The 24,257-nt window shown below is 47.2% G+C and overlaps 1 protein-coding gene across 3 annotated transcripts; it reads left to right on the plus strand.

The window, feature by feature from the left end:
* Nucleotides 1–230: 230 nt before the first annotated feature.
* Nucleotides 231–22,762, plus strand: IQCD (IQ motif containing D). Of its 3 annotated transcripts, none has more exons than XM_006053013.4 (5): nt 231–386; nt 13,248–14,062; nt 16,890–17,123; nt 20,691–20,762; nt 22,333–22,762. In XM_006053013.4, the coding sequence occupies exons 2-5, from the start codon at nt 13,334–13,336 to the stop codon at nt 22,633–22,635; spliced, it is 1,338 nt and encodes a 445-aa protein (XP_006053075.1). In that variant the 5' UTR covers nt 231–386; nt 13,248–13,333; the 3' UTR covers nt 22,636–22,762. The 3 variants fall into 3 exon arrangements, with proteins under 3 accessions (XP_006053075.1, XP_025123343.1, XP_025123342.1); XM_025267557.3 differs by lacking the exon at nt 231–386 and adding an exon at nt 12,873–12,933; XM_025267558.3 differs by lacking the exon at nt 16,890–17,123.
* Nucleotides 22,763–24,257: the final 1,495 nt, after the last annotated feature.

Genomic DNA, 24,257 nt, shown 5'->3' on the forward strand with positions numbered 1-24,257 from the left:
TATTGGCTACCTCGGGCGCCATGATGATCTCTGATTGGTCAACCCTTACGTCCTTCCCCAGTTAATGCAAGCCTCCTTACCCGCCTCCTTGGGGGAGAGAGGCGGGACAAAGAAGCTCCGCCCCTTTCCCGCCCATTCTCCCCGCCTTACTCGTTCAGCTTAATCCTGAGGGCCGGCTCTTCCAATTGGTGGAGAGTTAGACACACCGTGTTTCTGATTGGTCAGTTCTCAGGAGGCGGACCAAACCGAGGGGAATAAGGAATCGAATGGTGAAAAGGAAAGTTAATCAGACACCGAGTCCCGCCTTCTGAGATTGATGGGTAACCTAGCAACGCAGGAACAGCTGTAGTAACCAAGGACAGAAAAACCTAAAGACCACCGAGCAGGTGAGTGATCATGTGGAGAAGGGCTGGAGATGATGGGGAGATGTTGAATGGGATCTAGTCCTCTATCTTTTGACTGTCTGAGGAATCAGCATCCCGTCTCATCCTCCCCCCACCGCGATCCCGTCCCCATCTCAGGACCCTGATCTCCAGCCCCTGCCTCAGTCTGGACCTCCCTCTCGACCTTCTGCAAAGACGACTGGGCATCCTCTTTGGTGTCTCTGCCTCTACTCTGCCCCTCCTCTTGTCCACTTCATGTTTCCACTTCCTCATCCGTAAAACGTGGATGATACTAGTCAAGTGGAATCACACCAAAGTTAAACTACTTTCAAGTCATACATAGGTGACTTGGGGGTGAGAGAGTAGTTTTATAAGTCCCCTACCATTCCATCAACAGCTTATACATCCCAAGGTGAGCGTGAAATGAAAGTCAGTGTTTGAATTATGTACTTTTGTACCAATGTTGGCCTTTTGTGCTATAATAACTTTAGACCTTAACTTCCATCGCTGTCCTTAAAATATAACTTCATTTACATACTCAAGAGAAAGGGTGTGTTGCAAGGATTAACTAAAACAAAGTAGAATAGTGGTCACCAGGGGCTGGGGGAGTGGGAAACGGGCAGTTATTACTTAATAGGTACAGAGTTTCAATTGGGGATGATGAAAAAGTTCTGGAAGGCAGATGGTGGTGATGGTTGCATATAGATATGAATGTAACAATTTAATGCCACTGGATTTAAAATGGTTACAGTGGTAAACTTTATGTTGCCTGCATGCTTGCTCAGTTGCTTCAATCGAACTCAGTCTCTTCAGTTATGTCTTGACTCTGCAAACCCTTGGATGGTAGCCCGCCAGGCTCCTCTATCCATAAGATTTTCCAGGCAAGAATACCTGAGTGGATTGGCATTCCCTCCTCTAGGGAATCTTCCCAACCCAGGACTCCAACCTGGTCTTCTGCACTGAAGGTGGATTATTTACCTCTGAGCTTATGTATATTTTAACACAATAATAATTTTTCAAAACAACTATAAAGCAAGACAAAACCATCTATTGCTAAATTAGCACTCTGAAAATCAGCCAAAGGCATACAACAAACTGAGAGCTTTTATTCATAAAACCACCGAACTTCAAGTTTGTTCTGTACTTACCTGGGACTTCTTGATTTCCCCATACTCAGTTCTATCTGGCGTAATAGTTCAACCAGGGCGGGTAGCCCCCTGAAAGACAAGAGCTTCACTGTCGCTGTCTGATGGGGCTCACTTGATTTGGAGGACTTTTGGCTAAAGTAGCAATCTTGGTGGGACGAGAACGGGGAATGCCAGCAGGTGTAGCAGTCCAAGGTTATAGTTCTATTTGGTGCCAACAGTGGACTGAAAACTTGGAGTTCTGGGGAATGGGGCATCCATGCGGAACCGGATGAGTTCTGTGTCTTACCTTGACTGACTAGAGGTTATGCGCATATGCAGCAGAGACCTGCTCAGGCCCAAGCGACTTAGAAATGCTTGGCTGTTGGAGCCTGTATAGACAGGTGTACTGAATGCATAGTATACTTGCCATCCAAGAATAGAAGCCTTACTGGTTCAAAGTTTGAGCACAACCCCTGACTGATTTTTGGCTGAATATTAAACTATATGGATACATAGGTGACCCCTAGGAAGCCAAGTTTTAAAATAAAAATGTGCAAAAAAAAAAAAAATTAAGCAGAGATATCAGTAGCTGCACACCGTGAAGGAGACTGACTTGACAGATTTAGTCCAGCAAGTAAATTACCAAACGCCCAAGCGAAACAAAAACAGCAATCATTAGGGAAAAAAATACTGTGTTGCTACCAAAAAAAAAAAAATTCTTCCAAGATTTCCAGTGTTCAGTAAAAATTGTGAGATGTGTGTAAATATACTCAGGGAAAAAAAGCAGTCAACAGAAACAGTCTCTATGTGTCCCCAGATGTTGGTTTCAGCAGACAAAGACTTCAAAGAAGCTATTGTAAATACGATAAAAAAACTAAAGGAAACCATATTTAAATAATTGAAAGAAGACAAGATAACAATGACTCATCAAATAGAAAATATTTAGTATCCCAGAATGCTGCTGCTACTGCTGCTAAGTCACTTCAGTCGTGTCCGACTCTGTGCGACCCCATAGACGGCAGCCCACCAGGCTCCCCCACCCCTGGGATTCTCCAGGCAAGAACACTGGAGTGGGTTGCCATTTCCTTCTCCAATGCACGAAAGTGAAAAGTGAAAGTGAAGTCGCTCAGTCGTGTCCGACTCTTAGCGACTCCATGGACCGCAGCCTACCAGGCTCCTCCATCCATGGGATTTTCCAGGCAAGAGTACTGGAGTGGGGTGCCATTGCCTTCTCCGACAGATTATGATAAATTAAGATGTACATTATAATCCCTAAATCTCATCCTCTGTCGTCCCCTTCTCTTCCTGCCCCCAATCCCTCCCAGCATCAAAGTCTTTTCCAGTGAGTCAACTTTTAGCATGAGGTGGCCAAAGTACTGGAGTTTCAGCTTTAGCATCATTCCTTCCAAAGAAATCCCAGGGCTGATCTCCTTCAGAATGGACTGGTTGGATCTCCTTGCAAGTCCAAGGGACTCTCAAGAGTCTTCTCCAACACCACAGTTCAAAAGCATCAATTCTTCGGTGCTTAGCCTTCTTCACAGTGCAACTCTCACATCCACACATGACCACAGGAAAAACCATAGCCTTGACTAGACGAACCTTTGTTGGCAAAGTAATGTCTCTGCTTTTGCATATGCTATCTAGGTTGGTCATAACTTTCCTTCCAAGGAGTAAGCGTCTTTTAATTTCATGGCTGCAGTCACCATCTGCAGTGATTTTGGACCCCCCAAAAATAAAGTCAGTCACTGTTTCCATCATTTCCCCATCTGTTTGCCATGAAGTGATGGGACCAGATGCCATGATCTTCATTTTCTGAATGTTGAGCTTTAAGCCAAGTTTTTCACTCTCCACTTTCACTTTCATCAAGAGGCTTTTTAGTTCCTCTTCTCTTTCTGCCATAAGGGTGGTGTCATCTGCATATCTGAGGTTATTGATATTTCTCCCAGCAATCTTGATTCCAGCTTGTGTTTCTTCCAGTCCAGCGTTTCTCATGATGTACTCTGCATATAAGTTAAATAAGCAGGGTGACAATATACAGACTTGACATACTCCTTTTCCTATTTGGAACCAGTCTGTTGTTCCATGTCCAGTTCTAACTGTTGCTTCCTGACCTGCATACAGATTTCTCAAGAGGCAGGTCAGGTGGTCTGGTATTCCCATCTCTTTCAGAATTTTCCACATTTTATTGTGATCCACACAGTCAAAGGCTTTGGAATAGTCAATAAAGCAGAAATAGATGTTTTTCTGAAACTCGCTTGCTTTTTCCATGATCCAGCAGATGTTGGCAATTTGATCTCTGGAATAATTTAATGTAAATTATTAAATGGAAACAAACACTCCAATCAAAACAGAGGTTGCCAGACTAAATTTTAAAAATGAGACTGGGGAGCTCCTTGGCAGTCCTGTGATTAGGACTCAGTGCTTTCACTGCCAAAGGTGCAGGTTCAATCCCCGGTCAGGGAACTATGCTGTGCGGCACAGTCAAAAAAAAGAGAAAGAAATGCTTCAAAATAAATAAATACATAAGTGAGACTGAAATATATTCTGCCTACAAGAAATTCATCTTAGATTAAAAGACACAGAAAATAAAAAAAAGTTGGATTCCATGCAAACAGTAACCATAAGAAAGCTGGAAAGGCTAAACTGCTATCAGACAAAATTGACTTTAAGACAAAAAGAAAATATTACTAGAACAAATAGGGACCATTTGATATTGATAGGAAGGCTAATATACCGGGAAGATATAGCTGGACTGACCAAGAAAATAAAAGGCACAAATTGCCAAAATGAGAACTATAGAAACTTAAAGAATTATAAGGAATATGATGAAAAACTTCATACCAAAAAAATAAGACAACTTAGATAAAATGAATGAATTCCTCAGTTCAGTTCAGTCGCTCAGTTGTGTCTGACTCTTTTCAACCCCATGGACTGCAGCATGCCAGGCCTCCCTGTCCATCACCAACTCCCAGAGTTTACCCAAACTCATCTCCATTGAGTTGGTGATGCCATCCAACCATCTCATCCTCTGTCATCCCCTTCTCCTTCCACCTTCAATCTTTCCCGGCATCAGGGTCTTTTCAAATGAGTCAGCTCTTCGAATCAGGTGGCCAAAATATTGGAGTTTCAGCTTCAACATCAGTTCTTCCAATGAACACTCAGGACGAGAAAGGCAAATTGTTAAAATTGACCCAAGAAGAAAGAGAAAATTTGAATAGACCTATAACGAGTAAACAGATTGAATTAGAAATAGTCTTCCAGAATTCCCTGGCAGTCCAGTGGTTAAGACTTGGCGCTTTCACTGCTGTGGGCTCAGGTTTGATCCCTGGTTGGGAAACTAAGATCCCACCAGCTAGACAGGGCAGCCACAAAAAAAAAAAAAAAAAAAAAAAGAATTAAGAACTGAGTCTTTTCTCCCTACTCAATTGCTAAATTCCCCGCCTCTACATACTTCCCTTTTTCCCTGGGAGAAAATAGCTCTGGGCAGTGAGGCCAATGTATAACCTAGTGCCTCCCTCAACATACAATAATCATAATCACTCCACTTGAGAGATCTTTTAACCCTCCAAAGGGCCTTCCCATCTGTTAAACCATCCTTCCTCAACCCAGTTCCCATTTGATTGCTGTGACAAGTGTGTGTTCCCACGTGCAAAAGAGATAAGGGACTTGCCCAGACGTATTCCAAGAGCCTCTGGCAGGGGAGGATGCTGCACCCAGGGCTCCTAAGACCCAGCTGGTGAATTTGATCTTGATTCTGTAACTGATGGTGGTTTGAGATGGCACCAAGATCAGCTCATCAGACAGAGTGGGCAAGGCATGAGCAAGCCTTCCTTTGAATCTGGATAGAGCACTGGACGTAGCATATGGGAGCGCAAGAGTTTTTTGGGGGAGCCAGGCCACTCTGGTCCAAACCAGTGGTTCTCAACGAGGAGCACCCCGCACCCACCCCACAGGAACACTGGGCAATGTCTGGAGATATTGCATCTCCAACTGATGGGCGCTAACAGCGAAAGAAGGATGCTGCTGGCATCAAGTGGGTAGAGGCCAGGAATGACGCTAAACATCCTGCAACACACAGGACAGCCTCCACAACAATTATCTGACCCCAAATGACAATAGCGTGGAGACTGAAAAACTCTGTTCTACACTGGTATTTTCACACAAGTGCTACACACACACACACACACACACACACACCCCTACCTTTTCCCTTCAAGCCCTAGTTAGTGGAACTGAAAGCAAAAGGGATTAAAAATCAAGATCATTTGAAATACAGAACATCAGAGGAAATTATCTCTTTGGCCTTAGCTTTCAAATAATGGCACACATTATTTGTCCCGTCTGACTCTTTTTCGATCCCCTGGACTGTAGCCCACCAGGCTCTTCTGTCTATGGAACTTTCCAGGCAAGAATACTGGAGTGGGTTGCCATTTCTTCCAAGAAATATTTCCAACCCAGGAACTGAACCTGCAAATCTGGCATCTCCTGCATTCACAGACAGATTCTTTACCACTGAGCCACCTGGGAAGACCCTAGCAGCAGGTTATATCTGATGGCTAATCAAATGCCTTTAACATAAAAGCTTTTGGATGCAGGTTGTTTTCTTTTAACCACAAGCCAGACAAAGAAATACATTTTCCTCCTCAACCTGGCACACAGCACAAGCCTGTTTAAATACAAAAGGATCCTTACTACATGCAGTGTGCTCTGATATTTTCTATTTCATTTATTTTTAATGCTAGTCTCAACAACCAAACTGATTCCACCATTCACTAAAGGGTCACAGTTTTAAAAAGACTCTTCTGCAACATCTGTCAGTCAGGAAAAGTCAGTGTTTTGCATCTGATAAGACTATGATTTAAATGTATACATATATTTAAGTGGGGGAAGTCTATTTTAGAAAAATCCAAATTCACTGCTAAGAAATTCTTCCTTCTGTCTGAAACAACCAAAGTGATACTATCCACAGTTGCAGAGAACCAGAAATAAACACTTTGACAGCTACATTGCCAAAAGAGGAATTAAAAATTGTGATGAATTAATTTGTAAGGGGGAAGAGCCTAGAAAATGGTGAGTGGTTTAAGCGGTCTCTGTCTTCCTCCATTACTTACAGAAAGTCGTGAATAATGCAGAAGCCTGCATAATTAAAAACAGAAATAGTAAAAAGGAGTAGAAAAATGGATCCATGTTAGCTGTTTATAAAACTTTCTGTGCAAAAACAAATATATATTATTTTAAGAAAAAACACACATTCTGTTTTAAGAAGTATTCAAATGTCAATATTAAATCATATCATTTTGGAAGTCCACCTAAAAGCCCAACATGATTGAGTCCGGACTTCATGTCATGCTCACAACAGTTTTATCAAGCGTGGCGTCTGTTACTGTCCCCATGTCACAGGTGAAAGTGAAACTCTAGCTCAGTCATGTTTGACTCTTTGTCACCCCATGGACCATAAACCTGCCAGGCTCCTCTGTCCATGGAATTCTCCAGGCAAGAATACTGGAGTGGGTTGCCATTTCCTTCTCCAGGGGATCTTCCCAACCCAGGAATTGAACCCAGATCGCCTACATTGCAGGTGGACTCTTCACCATCTGAGCCACCAGGGAATGTCACAGGTGAGGAAGCCAAAGATGCTCAGAGACATTAATAGACTTACCTAAAGCCACGGAGCAAGGAAGTGGTGATCCCTTAGGACTGAACTTCAAATTCGTCTAACATGGGAACCCCCAAACTTAATCACCATGCAGTGGGCTCATTTTTTCCTGTTCAGATTCAGAGATAAGGGCCCAGAAGGTTAAGTGAATTTGCTCAGGGCTATAGCCATGGCCAGTAGCCATAGAGAGTTATTCATTATAAACCTAACCAGCAGCTTGGAAATCTGTCCCACGGAGCGCATTCCGTCCCAACCTCAGACGCTATTCAGAGCCCTCTGTCTCCAAGGCCCAGGGTAACACTGGAGCCTGCGGTCACAGAGCCATCTCCACCGATGAGATTCAGTCTGTTTCTACCGCCAATGTTCACGGCTCCACCTCCAGCCCAGGAATCTTCTGCAAGCCAGAAGCCATCCAGGGAACACAGGTTCTCAAAAAGGACAAGAGAGAACTGAGTAATCCTTCAAAAGTGGCCATAGGGGGACTTTCCCATGGCTGAGAGACTAAACAACAACAATAGCATTCTGGTTTCAGACTCATCTTGCCTGGGTCCCACTATCTAGCTGGAGTGAAATAACATCAGGAGGTAGACATTGTTCTCTTCTGTTTAATGAGTTGAAACAGATTTTCCAGTTACAGCAGAGCTATAAAGTTTCCTTTTTAATGAGAAGTACTTAAGAATGAAAGTGTACTTAAAGAAAATAACTGAGTTGATAATAGCACAGCCTGGTCTAGAGATCTGGTAGAAGTCATAAAGCTGACATTCCAATGAGAGGGATTTGGGCGACACTGAGTTGGAACCAGCCGTCATGAAGGTATCTCTTGTTACCCATCACTGTGGCATCAAGCTGACCTGTGGGCCCCGTCTCATCATCAGTTACATGGTGCGTCTTTGTAATTCGCCCATAATACCTGTCTCTTGAGAAACCTGTATGCGGGTCAGGAAGCAACAGTCAGAACCCTCTATGGAACAACTGACTGGTTCAGAATTGAGAAAGGAGTACCACAAGGCTGTTGTCACCCTGTTTATTTAACTTATACGCAGAGCACATGCGAAATGCCAGGCTGGATGAATCACAAGCTAGAATCAAGATTGCCAGGAGAAATATCAATAACCTCAGACATGCAGATGATACCACTCTAATGGCAGAAAGTGTTGATATCTGGCAGAAAACAACAAAATTCTGTAAAGCAATTATCCTTCAATTAAAAATAAATTAATTTTTAAAAACTTAAAAAAAAAAGAAAACGAAGAGGAACTAAAGTGCCTCTTGATCCGGGTAAAGGAGGAGAGTGAAAAAGCCAGCTTAAAACTCAATATTAAAAAAACTAAGATCATGGCATCTGGTCCCATCACTTCATGGCAGATAGAAGGGGAAAAGGTGGAAGCAGTGACAGATATCCTCTTCTTGGGCTCTAAAATCACTGCAGACGGTACTCCAGCCATGAAATTAGAAGACCATTGCTTCTTGGCAGGAAAGCTTTGACAAATCTAGATAATGTATTAAAAAGCAAAGATATCACTTTGCCAACAGAAGTCTGTATAGTCAAGGCTATGGTTTTTCCAGCAGTCATGTATAGATATGAGAGCTAGACAGTAAAGAAGGCAGAGCACCAAGGAATTGATGTTTTTGAATTGTAGTGCTGGAAAAGACTCTTGAGAGTCCCTTGAACTACATGGAGATCAAACAAGTCAATCCTAAAGGAAATCAACTCTGAATATTCATTGAAAGGACTGATGCTGAAGCTGAAGCTCCAATACTTTGACCACCTGATGTGAAGAGTTGACTCATTGGAAAAGACCCTGATGCTGAGTAAGATTGAAGGCAGGAGGAGAAGGGGACGACAGAGGATGAGATAGTTAGATGGCTTCACTGAGTCAATGGACATGAACTTTGGCAACCTCCGGGAGATGGTGAGGGACAGGGAAGCCTGGCATACTGCAGCCCATGGGGGTCTCGAACAGTCGAACATGACTTGGCAACTGAATAACAGCAGCAACAACAAAAATTTCCAAAGTATGTGAATACTTGACTCCAAAATATAAAAACCAATGAGAGGTGATTCAAAGCTTGCCCTAAAATGATTTAGTCTGTCTCCTTCACCTGCTTTTTTTTTTTTGGCACTCAGCTTGTGGGATCTTAGTTCCCTGACCACTTATCAAACCCAGGCCCCTCAACACTGGACTGCCAAGGAGTTCCTAAGAGTGAGTTAGTATTTAAATGGCATTCCTTAAAATGAGATGCCCCTCATACCCACCCACACCCACACCCAGACACACACAAACACCCTGTCTCTCTCTCTCAAGTTTGTTTTTTCACATCCTTTGACTTTGCCATGGACTAGCGCTGGATTTGAGGGTACTTGTAGGTGCTGGACTTTCTTCTCCTTTTTCTCCCCAGGGGGAAACATACATAATTTACCTCAAACCCTTTTTTTTTTTTAAACTCCAAAATGTTCCGAGAGGGAATGTAATACAACATCCAACAAGCCCATTTGAATGAAAACGAGGTATAATTTGCATGATAAAGATATATTTCCATTTATAAAGTTCAGCAACAGAATTAATGACAAATAAAGGGATGATCCAATTAAAGTCCCCCCTCCATTAATAGCAGTGCTTCACTCTCGGGGCAGGAATCTTAAAAGGAGAGGCTTGCGTTGAAGAGATTTAAATATTAAGGTTGGTGGCATTAAAAAGGACATGAAGTGATCACATTAGAATTCAAGGAAAAGAGATTCTCCAGTGATTTTTGTCATCAGAAGTCAGATGCATTTCCCCCAGTCCCAGTTCCACTGGCTTTTTCTTGTTCACCCAAATGAGCTGTCAGGAACTGATGGGCGTCATCATAATCAAAGAAAACAAGTTTGCCCTTTAAAGCAAAAGAGGTAATTTGGCTGAAAGAAAATGGGAACATTTTCAACACTGCATTCAATGCCGCACTCTTAAAAACTTCGAGCATTCTGATTTATGCATGAGAGCTTTGGGGGACAATGGGGAGACGTGCCTTCGTGAAACATTTTGTTCACATCCATCCTGTGGCTGTGCAGATTTCCTTCATCCCCAGAGAGGCTGAGGAAGCTCCACGGCCATCCCTAAAATGTTATTTTCAGGAGAAGCCTGAAGCAACTCACAAGATTTATTAAGGCGCAGGAAGCAGGTGGGAATCAAAGAGATGCAAGATAGAGCACCTCCCTCTCTGTCCAGTGCAGGGGACATGGGTTCAAAACCGGGTCGGATCCCACATGCTGCATGGAATGCAGCCAAAAAAAAAAAAAAAAACAGTGAGAGAGAGAGAGGATTGAATGTCTAGATACCTCCTTTTCAGCAAAGCAAAGAGTAAACAGAAAGAAGTGGAGGGAATCCAAGAAACGAGAAACACCTAAAGGGCCAAAGAATAGGAAGAAAGGCAGCCAGATCAGGCGCTAAGCAACTGACAACACAACTTCATTCTTTCCTTCTATAGTTGCTGAACTTTCACGTGTGCCTGTTCCATATCCCAAACTAGGTTATAAACTCTGGGAGGACAAGAAATACCTTGCATCTTTTTTTAATATCCCTGGGGCCTCAATAAATACCCAAATGGGTGACTGCTCAGACTATCTTTCTTGCCGGGAACAGCAGCAGATGTAAGCAGACCAGTTAAAGAACTCTTTAATCATGAAGCGAGCACCGCCAAGGGCCCTGCTCAGTGGCAGAGAGGCTGCTGAGAAGGAACCAGACTGGGAGCTCTCAAGGGTGAACACAGATAACTGGGTGGTACGTTGGATATGGGAGAGGAGGCAGAGTTCAGGTGGAACTCAGGTGTCTGGCTTGAACAATTCAGGTGGCAGAATTGTTGACCATTCAGACAAGGGGTACTGGATGGACAAGGCAAGGAGTGGAGACGTGGTGGGGTCCATCTTTGACACGGTATGTTGGGAGGTCCAGCCGATCCCGGCCATCTGGATCTCCAGGGAGGGGCGGGGTGGTGGGAGATGCAGACTGGGAAACCACTGAAGTCCTGAACTTTGGATTTCGTTTTCCCCCAGATAATAATACTTGTTATTTATCGAGCACTCACCTGTGCCAGAAACTTCCCCTGTGATGATCCCTGTCTAATGACTGAGGAAGCCCAGGCTTAGTGGGATTAAATAGCCAGCCCAGGGTCCCGCAGCGAGGATCTGAAACTCACACGGGGTTGCTGCAAAGCTTAATACTCTTAGCCATCCGGCCATATAGGCCAACACTGATGACTGATTTCTGACTGCCACTATAGGTATTTTTTTTTTCCCCTGAAAGTCTTTTAAACTTTTAATTTTGTAGTAATTATAGATTTACAGAAAATATAGCAAAGATAGTACAGAGAATTCCCCTGTAACCTTCGTTCAGCTCCCCCAGATGTTAATAACTTACATAACCATGGTTTGTCAAAACTAAGAAATTAAAATTGATACAATGCTAGGAACTAAACTATCAACTTTATTTGGCTATCATCGGTTTTCCCACTAATGTCCTTCTTGTGATTCAGGAGCCACTTCAGTATACACTGTTGCATCTAGCAAAACAGTTTTTCTTTTTTTTTTTTAAAGTATTTATTTATTTGGCTGTATCAGGTCTTGGTTGTGACACACAAGATCTTCATCACGACACTCTGGCTTCTCTCTAGCTGTGACATGGGCTGAGTTGCCCCCTTGGCATGTGGGATCTTAGTTCCCTGACCAGGAATTAAACCTGAATCCCCTGCATTGGAATGCAGATTTTTAACCACTGGACCCCCAGGGAAGTCCTAAAACAGTATTTTTTTTTTAAATATATAGTTTTAAAGATTGACGTATACTTGACTTACAATATTTGTCAGTTTTCAGGCATACAGGACAGTGGTTCAGTTTTATATATATACATATATGTACAACTTTTAAGATTTTTTTCCATTATGTTATTACAAGATATTGAATATAGTTCCCTGTGCTGTACAGTAAATCTTTGTTGTTTATCTATTTTATATACAGTAGTGTGGATCTGTAAATCCCATGCTCCTAATTTATCCCCATCTCCTTCCCCTGTGATAAACGGAAGTTTGTTTTCTATGTCTATGAGTCTGTTTCTGTAGCAAAACAGTTTTCTAAGTAGTGCTTTGAAGTCATCGGTCATCCCCACCCTGATTTTTAAAGTACATTTTTAAAAGCCAATGCAGATACACTGTGCTTGCCCTGGTGCTGTTTGCTCTCAGCACTATTATTTGCTTGTCTCTCTTCTGCTCTGTCTCTGGCTGTCCACCCCTGCTGGCTGCATTGCCCAGGCTCCCTTGTCAGCTGGTTTCCCCCTGAATTCGGTCAAGAGGAGGTGCTGGTGTTAGATTGGAAGGCTGGACGAAGAGAGGAACCAGATTTCCGCCCCTTCTCTCTGCTTTGGGCTGCATTTCCAGCAGAGGCTACAGCTCCCCTGGGGCTACAGTGACTCCTGGACAGGAAATGGCTGTGGCTCCAGCTTCCCCCAGGGAACCCTGATCCCCAGACCCGCCCCTCCTCCTCCTCCTGTGTGGCTTCCGGCCACTGACAATCGCTGGGTGGCTTCCCCTTCCCCTGGTTGGCCACTCAGCTCTTCCATCACCCATGTCACTGGTGTGCGTGCTCAGTCATGTCCAACTCTTTCCAACCCCACGGACTGTAGCCCGCCAGGCTCTTCTGTCTGTGGGGTTCTCCAGGCAAGAATACTGGAATGGGCTGCCATGCCCTTCTCCAGGGGATCTTCCTGACCCAGGGATCTGACCCACGTCTCCTGCTTTGGTAGGCAAATTCTTCACCACTGAGCCACCTGGGAAGCCCAGGGTGTGTTTAAATACTTAGAATGATGTCTGCATTCCTGGTTGGCCCCTGCCTGACACACGTGCCTGAGACCCACCTCCTTATTTGGTCCTCTTACCCTTGGGGCCCTGACACTGTCACGGAGTTAAAAACTGTTTTCCGTGAGAGGTTCTGGGTCAAAGATGCAGAACGTCTAAGATGAACTCTCCACATCAATAGTTTACAGCTGCTGTAGCCATGCCAGCCGTCCTGATGTCAGCGTGACCCTGATGACTGCCTTCTCCTTCCTTTTTCAGGGTGGCCAGACATAATCAAAGCAGGAGGCCCAGGGAGCCTACCCAAGTCTCAATCTCTCAGAGTGTGCAGAGGAGAAGCTCATAAAATGGCTCTGGACGTCCTAACCGTGGCCCCCCTCTATCAAGGTCCTGACATCAACAAAATAAGACTGATAGCCCAGACAACCAAAAAGTCCACCACCCCGCCGAAAGCCCTAACCCCCACCAGGAGCAAACTCACGACCATCGAGACCAAGAGGATCATGTCCGTCCTGGACGAGACCATCCACAAGGTGGAGCTGGTGAGCCTGCTGTCCCACGCGGCGTCAGAGTCCAAGACTTCGGAGGGGATGCTGGGGCCGGACATCGCGAAGGCAGTGAGGGAGCACGAGGACCTCTGCCAGGCCCTCCTGGACCGAGTCAGTTACCTGCAGGAGGAAGAAAGGAAACTGCAGGAGGCGGAAGAGTTCGAGGACGAAGCGTGGTTCCGCGAGCGCCTCGTCGCCATGGACGTACAGAAATCCCAGCTCCCGCCGCTGATGCAGGAGATCAAAGAATCCACCAAGAACGTCGTGAGACTCCTGCTCAGTAACCCCCAGGCCACCAGCCTGTTGCAGGCTCAGACCCTGGGCAGGAGCAAGGAAGCCCAGTGTTTTATCGATAGCCTGGTAGAACTCCGAGGTTTCCTGTTTGAGAAGTTACTCACCAGTCCTATGGAAGCCAGAGACAAGATCCAGTTCATCCAGGACATCACCCGACGGAATCGGAGGCACCAAGAGATCATCGACACCTTGGAAAATGAACTGGCCGCCTGTGTGAGGAACAGGAATGCGGAGGTATGAATACACACGGTACTGGTCAGATTACAGCCGGAGCCCCCAGGGAGAGGCCCCACGTCTTTTGGCAATTGGGGTTTCTTCCTTCCACGGTTTAAATAGTTGTTTTCATTCATTTGCTCCACAAATATTGTTTTGAGCACTCACCAGGTGCCAGGTCTTACAAATTATGAGTCCACATAGTCCCAGCCTCATGGAGTTCATGAGAGGGAAGGCAGGTCTTAAAGATCTGATTCAATTACGTCTTGAGAAGTACAAGAAAGCGTTAAGTACAAAGTGTTATAAGAGAGTGTTATAGGAAGCCTGAACTTGGAACTCAGAGACATGGAAGCCATGACTTGAAGAATGAGACGGTGTAAACCAGGTGGGTGAAATAGAGAGGGACTTTCCAGTCCAGGGCTGGATAATAAACATTTAAGACTTGCTGAGAGATCACCTTTGAGGCCTATTCAAGGAATGTGATCTTTGTCCTGAGGGCAGGTGAGAGGGGTGGAAGTTCTAGAAGAATTTTTAAGAGGGGAAAAGATAACATGATCCCAACCTAATAACCATCTGGGGACACCTACTGTGTTATTTTATTTTAAAAATTATTTTTGTTCATTTATTTTTGGCGGCCTGAGCTTGGTCTTCGTTGCTGCCTGCGGGCTTTCTCTGATTGCAGTGAGCCAGGGCTCTCCTCTATTTGCAGTGAGCCAGCTTCTCATTGTGGTGGCTTCTCTTGTGAAGAACAAACTCCAGAGCATAGGCTGGGAAGTTGTGGCACTCGGGCTCAGCTGCCCCACAGCATGTGGGATCTTCCCAGACCAGGGATCAAACACATGTCCCCTGACTTGGCAGGCTGATTCTTCACCACTGGACCACCAGGGAAGTCCTGTGTGTTATTTTTTTACATACATTTTCTCACCAACATCTTACAAAGTCCCTGGAGGTGATGTATAAGTATAGGTTTAGCTGCTAAAACAAAGAGACCCCAAATAATAGGGGCTTAGTCAAGCTGGAGACGGATTTCTGTTTAACAGAGAGCTGGCACGGAAGTTCTGCTTCGTAAACTTGTCAGGGGCCCAGGTTCCTTCTGGCTGGCTTCTCTGACATCCTTCACACAAGACTTCAAACCATGGACCCAAGAGGATGTTCCAGCTTCCCCTAGTCATGTTGTTATTGGTCCAGCCAGCAGGAAAGAGGAAAGCAGAGAAGGGGGCTTTGACCTGCTCTTTTGGGCCACCAACTGGAAGCAGTTCTTAGCCAATGCTGGAGATGCGGCCATGGGGTCGCTACGAGTCGGACACGACTGAGCGACTTCACTTTCACTTTTCACTTTCATGCACTGGAGAAGGAAATGGCAACCCACTCCAGTGTTCTTGCCTGGAGAATCCCAGGGACAGGGGAGCCTGGTGGGCTGCTGTCTATGGGGTCACACAGAGTCGGACACGACTGAAGCGACTTAGCAACAGCAGAGATGCTGGGAAAGTGGTCTGTAGCTGGGGCCATGCTCCCAGCAAAACATTTTGGTCTATAGCCTTGCCAGGGAGAGCAGGTCCTGGGGGACAGCTGCCACCTTTTCATCGCCCTGTGATAGATGAGAGACCAAGGCCGTTCTCCCTCCCTGGCGCACTGGTTTCCTGACTTGGTCCTGTTTGGCATTCACTAGGGCTTGTTGATGACTACTTGTGTGATGATTTTATTGGGGTCTGGGTCCTCCACAGGAGGACAGGGACCTCATCTCTCTCAGCCCCCCGCTGTGTCCACAGCAGACCTGGCATGAAAAGCAGACATACTAATTATTTGGTGAGTGGAGAGATGACAGGCTCCCAGGAGTTCAGTCATAGGAGGTCACTCAGAGGTTAGAGGGGTGTGACTTAGGGACAGGGACAGGACCCCACCCTGCCAAGTGTCTTTGCTGATCTCATTCAGGTGGTGGAAAACAACTTGGGGCTGCCAAGTTGGACAGATCTGGGTGGGCAAATTTCATTTCTGCCAGGTGGGCAAATTTCATCAGGTCATCGGATCTCAGTGTAAAATGAGGGGGTGACACCAATTAGGCAGGTTTCAGGGGTCCACAAGAGAAGCTCTGACTCCTCATAGCATTGCCTGCCTTCAAACCCAGCACCTGAAGGTTGAAGACTTGCCCACAGGATTGGCTTGCCTCAAACCCCCTCCCTAAGCCCACCTGCCACTCCCTGAGTCCAGGAAGTGAGCTCAGACCCACTGTGGGCCCCCTGCCAGCCGCCCCCAAGCCCAAGGCTGCCGGCCTGAGCCAGCCACAGCACCGGTGTGTTCAGAGGGAAACCCTAGAGCTTGTGATCAGCTTTTGGAGCTTGTTTACGAACAGCCCCAACTCCCCCGACCCAACCCTAATTCCTGTTTCAGAACCCACTGAGGGCAGGAGCCAAGCCAGGCCCTCAAGGGGAGAACCAGGTGGCATTCCCCGTGCTGGGCGTTTATCTCACACCTTCATGCATCACGCCAGGTATCTCTACCAACTGGGTACTTCCCATTGCGCCTCAGGCAGGAGCATGGCGCTGTCTCAGGCACGCTGAGCCCTTGGCTCACTCCAGGAAACAGAGGGTGGTGGTCACAGATGTGGGCTCCAGATGGGACAGACCGGGCTTCAAATTCCAGTGAAGCTGTGCAGTCCCAGACAGACTCAACCCCTCTATTTTCCCGTCTCTAGGCAGGCAGTCCCATCTTCATCCTGGGCCGGGGGTAGGATGGGGAGACATAATAACGCCCCCCACCTCCGAGAGCTGCAGGCACGCCAGCCTCTTCTGCCATGGCAACCCACCATGGCGGGCGGTATCCTCGAGAGTCTCTCCTCTTTCCAGTCCAGGTGGAGAAGGAGAACTTTGTGATCCAAGAGCTGAAAAACCACCTGCACCAGGTGCTCAGGTTCTCGGAGAACAGCCTCCTGCGCACCAAGCAGGAGGCGGAGAAGCAGCAGAAGGCGGACTTCCGGGCCTCGCAGGCCAGGGTGGCCACGGTCCAGCAGGAGATCCTGGTGCTGCAGTCGCAGTTCCACAACCTGGTCATGGAGAACCGGGATACAGAGCAGGCGCTGAGGAAGGTGCCCTGGGGAGGCGGGACAGCGCGGGCAGTGGGGCCACCAGGGCGGGGGGTGGGGGTGGGCAGAGGAGCCGGGGGGCACTGGGGGCAGAGACATGGGGTCCCACTACATGCCAGCTCTGTGACCTTGAGCAAGCTCCCAAGCTCCTCTGAGCCCGGCAAGGAGGAGGACACCCACCCACCCATCCTGCAAAGGAAATGAAGGCACACAGAAACCTCTGGCAAATCCCTCAGCTCCCTCCAAGCCTTAGTTTCCACATCTTGAAGACGATCACGATTGAATAGGCCTCAATGAGTTATTACGAGAACTAGATGAGATGGGGGGGTGGAGAGCTGGTGCCTAGTAGGTGCTCAGTAAGTATCCTTTCTTCATTCGCCTTCTCCCTCATCTCAGCCAGGCCCCAGGCCCCGCAGGCCCCTCAGGCCCTGCAGGCCCCGCAGGCCCCAGTTTGCTGTGGACTCCCTTTCTGCACAAAGGGCACCCTTGCTATCACTTGTCCTCACTTCGCTTTCATTTCACAAGTCTTTGGAGAATCTGCTGGAAGCCCTGGGCCTCTCCCCCATGAAAAGGCACAGGTTCCCCTGCACACAGGGGTGGGCAATTCTTGGGTCACAGGCCCCCTGGAGCCAGCCTGTGCATAGTGCGCAAGTTAAGAACTTTTGCACTGTAAGGACTCTTTGCAAGCCCATGGACTATAGCCCGCCAGGCTCCTCTGTCCATGGGATTCTCCAGGCAAGAATACTGGAGAATACTGTCCATTTCCTTCTCCAGGAGATCTTCCCAACCCAGGATTCAAACCTGGGTCTCCTACATTACAGGCAGATTCTTTACCATCTGAGCTACCAGGGAAGCCCGTAAGAACTAAGGAGCCGATTTTTAAACATTGAGGTGAAATTCACATAACAAAAAAATATAACCATTTTATTCAGTGGCACTTAGTATTCACAGCGTTGTACAACCACAACCTCTCTCTAGTTCCAAAATACTTTCATCACCTCCAAACAAACCTTGTACTCATTAAGCAGTTTCTCACCCACTTCCCTTCCCCCAGCTCCTGGAAACCACTAATCTTTCTGTCTCCTTGGATTTGCCTATTCTGGACTCTTCATGTAAATGGAGTCATAAAATATGTGGTCTTTCTAGCATCTCCTTTTCAAGGTCTGCCCACATAGCATCTGCCAACACTTCACTCCTTTTTATGGCAGAATAATACTGCAGAATTCCAAAGAATAGCAAGGAGAGAAAAGAAAGCCTTCCTCAATGATAAGTGCAAAGAAATAGAGGAAAACAATAGAATGGGAAAGACTAGAGATCTCTTCAAGAAAATTAGAGATACCAAGGGAACATTTCATGCAAAGATGGGCTCAATAAAGGACAGAAATGGTATGGACCTAACAGAAGCAGAAGATATTAAGAAGAGGTGGCAAGAATACACAGAAGAACTGTACAAAAAGATCTTCATGACCCAGATGATCACAATGGTGTGATCACTAACCTAGAGCCAGACTTCCTGGAATGTGAAGTCAAGTGGGCCTTAGGAAGCATCACTACGAACAAAGCTAGTGGAGGTGATGGAATTCCAGTTGAGCTATTTCAAATCCTGAAAGATGATGCTGTGAAAGTGCTGCACTCAATATGTCAGCAAATCTGGAAAACTTAGCAGTGGCCACAGGACTGGAAAAGGTTAGTTTTCATTCCAATCCCAAAGAAAGGCAATGCCAAAGAATGTTCAAACTACTGCACAATTGTACACATCTCACATGCTAGTAAAGTAATGCTCAAAATTCTCCAAGCCAGGCTTCAACAGTATGTGAACTGTGAACTTCCAGATGTTCAAGCTGGTTTTAGAAAGGGCAGAGGAACCAGAGATCAAATTGCCAACATCCACTGGATCATGGAAAAAGCAAGAGAGTTCCAGAAAAACATCTATTTCTGCTTTATTGACTATTCCAAAGCCTTTGACTGTGTGGATCACAATAAACTGTGGAAAATTCTGAAAGAGATGGGAATACCAGACCACCTGACCTGCCTCTTGAGAAACCTGTATGCAGGTCAGGAAGCAACAGTTAGAACTGGATATGGAACAACAGACTAGTTCCAAATAGGGAAAGGAGTACATCAAGGCTGTATATTGTCACCCTGCTTGTTTAACTTACATGCAGAGTACATCATGAGAAACGCTGGGTTGGATGAAGCACAAGCTGGAATTAAGATTGCTGGGAGAAATATCAATAACCTCAGATATGCAGATGACACCACCCTTATGGCAGAAAGTGAAGAGGAACTAAAAAGCCTCTTGATGAAAGTGAAGGAGTAGAGTGAAAAAGTTGGCTTAAAGCTCAACATTCAGAAAACTAAGATCATGGTATCTGGTCCCATCACTTCATGGCAAATAGATGGGGAAATGATGGAAACAGTGACTGACTTTATTTTTGGGGGGTCCAAAATCACTGCAGATGGTGACTGCAGCCATGAAATTAAAAGACGCTTACTCCTTGGAAGGAAAGTTATGACCAACCTAGACAGCATATTAAAAAGCAGAGCCATTACTTTGCCAACAAAGGTCTGTCTAGTCAAGGCTATGGTTTTCCCAGTAGTCATGAATGGAGGTGAGAGTTGGACTATAAAGAAAGCTGAGGTGGAAAATTGATGCTTTTGAACTGTGGTGTTGGAGAAGACTGTTGAGAGTCCCTTGGACTGCAAGGAGATCCAACCAGTCCATCCTAAAGAAGATCAATCCTGATTGTTCAGGAAGGACTGATGTTGAAGCTGAAACTCTAATACTTTGGGCACCTGATGTGAAGAACTGACTCATTGGAAAAGACTCTGATGCTGGGAAAGTTTGAAGGTGGGAGAAGGGGATGACAAAGGATGAGATGGTTGGATGGCATCACAGACTCAATGGAGATGAGTTTGAGTAAACTCTGGGAGTTGGTGATGGAGATGGAGGCTTGGTGTGCTGCAGTCCATGGGGTCGCAAAGAGTTGGACACGACTGAGTGACTGAACTGAACTGAACATTCCATTGTATGTACAGGAGCTGATCTTTTAAAGACAAAATTAGAGCACATTCCTCTGCTGTGTCTAAATCCATGCAACAGTGAGTGTCCCCTCCCCCTTACACTAGAAACCAGACTCCTCCCACTGCAGACCCTCCCTCTGCAGCACAGCTTCTCACTCTGAACTCACTGGGACCATGCTCCCCTGCGGCCATGCCATCCCAGCCACACAGGCTCAGGTGCCTATTCTTTAAACATCACGAGCTTGTTCCCAGCTCAAGGCCTTTGCACTGGCTGCCCCATCTGCCTAGAATGTTCTGGAGCCAGACAGCTGGCTTCAAATCCGAGCTCTAACCACCCATCAGCTCCGTGATCTTGGGTCCAGTGAGTCAGTACTCCTGATTCCGTGCCCTCATCTGTGAAACAGAGAACCTACCTTGTGGTGTGGATTCAAGCAGGCGAGTAGGCGAGGCATGACATACCGCCTGCTGACACAGAGCAGGCTTGGTGCCGTTCATTGTTACTATCAGTCCATCACACAATGATTAATTGAATTTTTTTTTTTTTAGAAAAAATATAAAGTGGAAACGGAAATTGAGAACTGGATCCAGAAATACGATTCGGAGATGAGTGAAAAGCAGGTATTTGTCTGCCTAATTCTGTCTCAAGTGTGTTTCCCAAGATCCTCTAGGAATCACGGTGAGGGGGCAGGGGAAGAGAAGCCCTCGATGGTCCATGGTCTATGCCCAGTTCTGGGCCTCCCCAGAGTGACTTCCCTGTCTCTTCCTTAGGCTCAAGGGTTTGTCTAGCGTGGGACAGTGAGGGGAGCAGTGGCAAAGGAAGGAAATGGAAGCTGCCAGCCACTAAGTGGTTCTTGACACCAGATCCAAAGATCTCAGCTCCATCTAGGGTCAACATCCCAGGCTCCCTGTCCCCTCCTGTTCAGCTCCCTCCAGCAGCCCCACCAGCCAGGACTCATCCGTGCTGGATTCAAGTACGAGTTCACCTCCACCACTTCACTCAGTTACCCAGGAACTTTCTACCAAGTGCTTGAGATGGGCTGGGTGCCAGCCTCCAGCAGTAAAGAAAGTCCCCATTGTCATCTGGAGGTTCTACTCTAGTGGCACTGATGTCGCTGTGTGACCTTAAGCAAGGGACTTGACCTTGGATTCTGCATGTGATCAACATAAGCAGTAACACCCAGGCCGGGACCATGGTGCAGATTCAGTGAGGCTCGGACAACACAGGATCTGGCCTGGAGCAGATGCTCAGGGGACAGCAGCCTATAAAACAGGGGTGCCCTGAAGTCTCCACACAGCTCTGTGCTGACATCAGTGGCCCAGAGCCCCAACTTTGGGGCCAGGAAGGCCTGGTGAGCATTGGAGAGGACCTCAGCCTCTGAGTGGCCCAATATCAGGTGTGACGTCAAGAGTAGGGCAACTTGGGGTCTGTCTGATCCCCAGTGCTCTAGGAAGGGGAAGACTGGAGGCCGTGCTTATTTCTCTGTTCCCAGTGAGGGTGGTGGGTTAATGATGGCAAAGACAGAGTCCACTTAGCTCTGCCTCCTCTGGAAGTACTTTGCTTCTAATAGATGCTTGGTGGGAAGGAGGGAGGGAGGGAGATAGGTGTGAATTACAGCAGCAGAGGCTGTGGTTAGTTAGAGGTAGGGAAGAACTGTGGGGTTCCGTCACCCGAGGAAGGTCCTCTCTGGGTATCTTTGTGACACGGGCTAGCGTGATGGCAGCGGCTGGCATTTTTTAAAACGTCCCCACTGTGTGCCTGGCGCCACCATCTAGGACGTTGCATCCAGCCCAACATTTAATCAGGGAAATAGTTCCCACCCCTGCTCCTGGGTTTGGAATCGTCCCCACGTTTCAGATGAGGAAAAAGGGAAGGCTTGGAACAAGGTGAAGCCCCTCAAGACGCAGCCAAGCTGAGATTAGAAGCCCAGTCGGCCCAGCTCACAATGGGTGTTTTCCTCATTCCTGAAATTATTTAAGCTGGGCCTCACACCGCAAGCTGGGGATGGACTGCCATCACCTCTCCCCTTCCCATCCGGGCCTGGGATGCAGACAAACTTAGCACTGGCAGCCATGGCTGGGGGCGGCAGCACCTGCAGGGAGGCGGGGAGCATGCGCAGCACCCACAAGAGGGTGGAGACGGAGCTCTGAGCCTGGCGATGGCCCACCCGCCCCCTGCCTCTCGCCCCAGGACGAGTACGAGGAGCTGGACATCATCCACAAAGAGGAGCAGCTCCAGCTGGAGGAGCTGAAGAAACGGCACGACGTGCTGGTGGAAGAGTTCTCCCAGATCCAGGCCGAGCGCGAGATCTTGACCAAGAAGAGGCTAGAGGACGAGCAGGAGATGGTGCGCATGGTGCGGGCTGCCACGCTCATCCAGGCCTTGTGGAAGGGCTACCTGGTCCGCTCCATGCTCAAGTCCAAGAAGAAGAAGCGGGGCAAGGGCAAAGGAGAGAAGGAGAAGGGCAAGGGCAAAGGAAAGGGCAAGAAGTAAGTCCTCCCTTTGCGCTCGCCATAATCGAACCTCTCACTTGAGAGCCGGCCTGGGAAGCCCCTGGGATGGGGAGCCCCGTGGTTTATGACTTTAACGCTTTTTCAAAATTAAAAACCATTGTCAAGCACAGCCTACAGATAAACTTCATTTTCCCTGGGGCTCCTGGATGGTGTGTCCACGCTGCAGATGCTTTGTCCATTGTGGGGGGTGGGGCGGAGAGGCGGTGGGGAACACCCCGGGCTGCACCCCTCTCTCCTGCCCGCCCAGGTCCCAGACCAGAAGTTGCCATGACTGCAACAGACGCATCACCGGCCAGGACAGACAGGCGGGGCAAGCAGAGAATTCTTAGAGGGACAGGGAGGGTTTCCGGCTGCCCTCAGTCCCTGCTCTGGGAATTATTTTGTTTACAACTTCACCCCCATTTAAAACTGTGAAAGCGCAGGGTCAAAGCCCAGCAACCTCACATTGGCCTTAATTGGTATCCAGGGGGGTCGAACAATGAATTTTTTAATTCGCTTTTGGCATTAAAAAAAAAACAACAACAACAACAAAAAAAAAAAAACACCCAGAGGCTATTGCTTAGAAATGGCTTTTCTGGGATTAAAAAAAAAAAAAATCTCAGCATCCAGATAGCTTCGGCCTCCATGTCTTCAAAAGATGGGCAGCAGCGCCCCCTATAGATGCCCATAGATGGCAGAGACAGGTTGCCCCAGTCCCCACCACTCCCAAATGTCTTCCAGCCCTCACCGCCTCAGTGTCAGCTGCCTCTTTGCATCATACTTGGGCAGTCGCTTCCTTTTTTTTAGGATCGTTTGGAGGAAAGAGGTACTTGTGGCCAATGTCTGTTAAAACGTAGGGGGAGGAGATGAAGGCAAATCAGAGTTTCAAGTAAAACTGAGGAGAGGAGGCTACTAATTCTGTTCGAGTTCTAGGAAATTTAAATATCCACGTGTAAAATGCTGTGTTTGTGCTGAGAGTGCAGCTTGCTGGCTTCCTTCATGGCCCACCCAACTTGCGTAGGCATCTGTACATGCGCCCCTGCTCCTTGTCACCGTTGGCTCCTCCCACAGTTCCCCAGGAGTGTTTGCACATCTTTTCCCCCAGCGTAGAGGTATAGAACCCAAGATGTGGCCTCAGCTGGCCTGTCTGAAATATCTGTGCTTCCTGGAGGTGCACCATGGGAAAATGGGGACAAGGAGAGGCCCGAAGCCTGGCCTCCACCCTACCCACTGGGATGCTGCGATTTTGGGTGCAACTCCATTAGGGCAAAGGCTTTGCTGTTCTTCCTAAGGGGCCTGACCCAGGACAGTGCAGAGCAGGGAAAGGTGGGCCCTGACCAGTTAGGGCTCCATCTTGAATGCTCTCCAGGTGCCATGTGTAACTTTGTGTTCTTACTGGACCCCTCAATTTGGCAAAGTCCAATAATCGTGGATTTTGCTTTTTAAGAGCTTTGGTGCTGTAGTTCAGTCGCTAAGTCATGTCCAACTCTTTGTGACCCCATGGACTGCAGCACGCCAGGCTTCCCTGTCCATCACCCACTCCTGAAGCTTGCTCAAACTCATGTCCATTGAGTAGGTGATGCCACCCAACCAACTCACCCTCCATTGCTCCCTTCTCCTGCC

The sequence above is a fragment of the Bubalus bubalis genome, chromosome 17 (genome assembly GCF_019923935.1).
Source record: "Bubalus bubalis isolate 160015118507 breed Murrah chromosome 17, NDDB_SH_1, whole genome shotgun sequence".
In the NCBI taxonomy this organism is placed as follows: Eukaryota; Metazoa; Chordata; class Mammalia; order Artiodactyla; family Bovidae; genus Bubalus; species Bubalus bubalis.